The sequence below is a fragment of the Mchenga conophoros genome, linkage group LG17 (assembly GCF_057382185.1).
Source record: "Mchenga conophoros isolate Kocher_MC1m ecotype Shallow Benthic linkage group LG17, M_conophoros_male_GT1.1, whole genome shotgun sequence".
NCBI lineage: Eukaryota > Metazoa > Chordata > Actinopteri > Cichliformes > Cichlidae > Mchenga > Mchenga conophoros.
In genome coordinates, this window is record NC_140542.1 from 36,377 (window position 1) to 39,001 (window position 2,625).

Consider the following 2,625-nt stretch of genomic DNA (forward strand, 5'->3'; position numbering starts at 1 on the left):
AATTACACCAAGGAGCTTTTTAACAAGTCACCAACAGGTTCAGTCATTTTTCTAGCTGAAATCTAAAACGGATTGATCTTGAAAACTGATTCAGCTCATCAATTGAAAACAAAAGAAGAATTCCTGATCTTAATCCCTGTCAATAAAAGCACAAAATAAAAAGTGAAGCATAAACAAAAACCTGACATACATTTACATTAGCAACACATAACATAGATCAATCTGGAGGACATAAGATAAAGGCGAGATGAGGAGCTGCATCTCATCACAAGTGCACAAGTGCAATATGTTATGTGCAAGTGAGGATGGATGACTGGTGTAGTTCTTCAATTGCAATGCTCCTCAAACCAGTGAGAACCTCCATGCCTTCAATCAGGACACCGATGTTCTCTGGGTCATCTCCAGGCTCCGCACCCTCCTGATGTATGACATACACTCCCATCACAGTTTGTTCCATGGCTTCAGTGTTGGCCTCAGTGTTCTGTGACGTAAAATATAATAATACATTTGTTTGAGTCTAGATATGAAAAAAAAAAAGGAATTCAACAAAACAAGGACCAATTGCAATATCTTTTATTCACACGTGGTGTCACATTTTACCATTTCATATATCGAAATTACCCATAACTCCTGGAGCAAATTACATAACACAGAACAACTTGTGAATGTAACTGACCGTATATTCCTTCACAAGTTTCTCATGGTCTTCATTCAGGTAGACACACAAGGACTTCAGGATGCATGCTCGTCTTGCATGTATTGTGTCATCCTAAGAAAAAAGGGAATCCATAATGACAATATTTAGCTTTTAGGCAGCAGTTTGAAAAAGGAATACTTAGTTTGGAAGAGTCCAAAAGGCCACATGGTAAATAGACTGGTTCTGATATAGCGTTTTTCTACTCTGAGCACTCAAAGCTGCCTTTATACAACAATTCATTCACCTAATCACTTTTTCGAAACTGTTTAAATAGCCTGTATTTATATAGCACTTTACTGGTCCCTAAGGACCCCAAAGCACTTTACATATCCAGTCATCCACCCATTCACACACTGGTGATGGCAGCTACATTGTAGCCACAGCCACCCTGGGGCGCACTGACAGAGGCGAGGCTGCCTGACACTGGTGTCACCGGGTTTAGTGCTTACTGTCTAACATTCATACACATTCACACTCCGATGAATGCATCGGTGAGCAACTTGGGGTTAGTATCTTGCTCAAGGATATTTGGCATGCAGCCTGGAGGAGCTTGGGACCAAACCGCCAAGCTTCTGGTTAGTAGCTGACCTGCTCTACCACCTGAGCTACAGCCACCTCGAAACATCTGTCCAAACCAAATCAGACACAAAATGAGGCAACTAAACACTAATGTTTTTTTGTTTTTGTTTTTGTTTTGTTTTGTTTTTTTTGGGGGGGGGGGTCTTTTTGATCAAAATTAACCATACAATTTTATCAATTACTTATTAATGTAAGACTGATGCTTATATAATTTGTATAAAATATGAAAACCTCTTAGCACTTTTGCCTACCATATGTATAGATATCTTTGCTCATAAAATTGCCAGATTATGGGCATAAAAAGTTCTTAAGCACAGATCTAACCCACCTTGGAGATGGCCACCATGATGCGTCTCATTTTTCTGCCAGCCACCCCACCTTTGCCTCGAAAGAGCTCCATCATGCGTGGAGTGTACAAGTCTAGCTCATAAAAGAATCTAGATAGCAGCGGTACTGTCGATATGCGCAGGAATTCCTTGTCAATCTGAAAAACATGAACAATGCACTTACAATATGCACCAGAGGAAGGACATACCAGGAATTATTAGCTGTTTTATCACTATGTTATGTCAATATTAGTGAAGCAAGAAATAACTGGTCAACCATAAACACACTCTAAAAGTTAGACATATAGGACATGCACCTCTTTCTCGGTGAACAGAGCTGGCCATCTGCTTTTAAAATCTGCAATAAAGGGCTGTCCTTGAATAACTTCTTGCCTTCTGTACGAAAAAGTCTTCTGCATTTTCATTGTCACTATATTGTCATTGTTTCTCTTCTGAACCTCTGAAAGCAGTGCAATTCTCTCTTTTTCCAGGCTGTCAGTGGTTTCTCCTTTTGGATACTGCGGACAGTAATTGACTTCTGCTCTTCTAGGCTTTTTCACATTCAATGCTGCCTGACTTTTGTCTTGGGCCTTGTTCTTTAGTGAATTTACCAACACCTTCGTGATGTATTTCTGGGGAGAGAAATTAAATAAAACAAAGTTATTACTCTGACAAATTTGTGTTAATATCTACATACTGTGAAATGTGAAGACTGTTACGGTGCATACACACCGAACGCGATAGATGCGACCAGAGCTTCAGGTTTAGGGGCGTCTATCGCGTTCGGTGTGAATGCACCGTTAGTCAGCCTAATGCAGAGCACCAGAGAAACTATAACCCAAACAATTATCCACCTAAATCATTCTGAATTCGAAAACTAAGTGAATATATTACAAAAAAAGAAAATGCACATGCAATTATTGTGACAGATTTATCTTACTCCTTGTTATTAACTCCCCTAAACGCTGGTTTAGTTGAATTAAACCTTTCATCAATCCAGTTAATGCGGTTGCCGCGACTAAA

General features: G+C 39.5%; 1 protein-coding gene across 1 annotated transcript in view; it reads right to left on the reverse strand.

Moving 5' to 3' along the window:
* Positions 1–289: 289 nt before the first annotated feature.
* LOC146554768 (uncharacterized) overlaps positions 290–2,625 on the reverse strand; it is a 2,957-nt gene continuing 621 nt past the window's right edge. The window contains exons 2-5 of the mRNA XM_085252775.1: positions 1,920–2,234; positions 1,605–1,760; positions 677–769; positions 290–481 (exon numbers count right to left, since the gene is read on the reverse strand). Coding sequence (XP_085108901.1) covers positions 290–481; positions 677–769; positions 1,605–1,760; positions 1,920–2,234 — 756 coding nt within the window. The remainder of the gene's footprint in view (positions 482–676; positions 770–1,604; positions 1,761–1,919; positions 2,235–2,625) is intronic.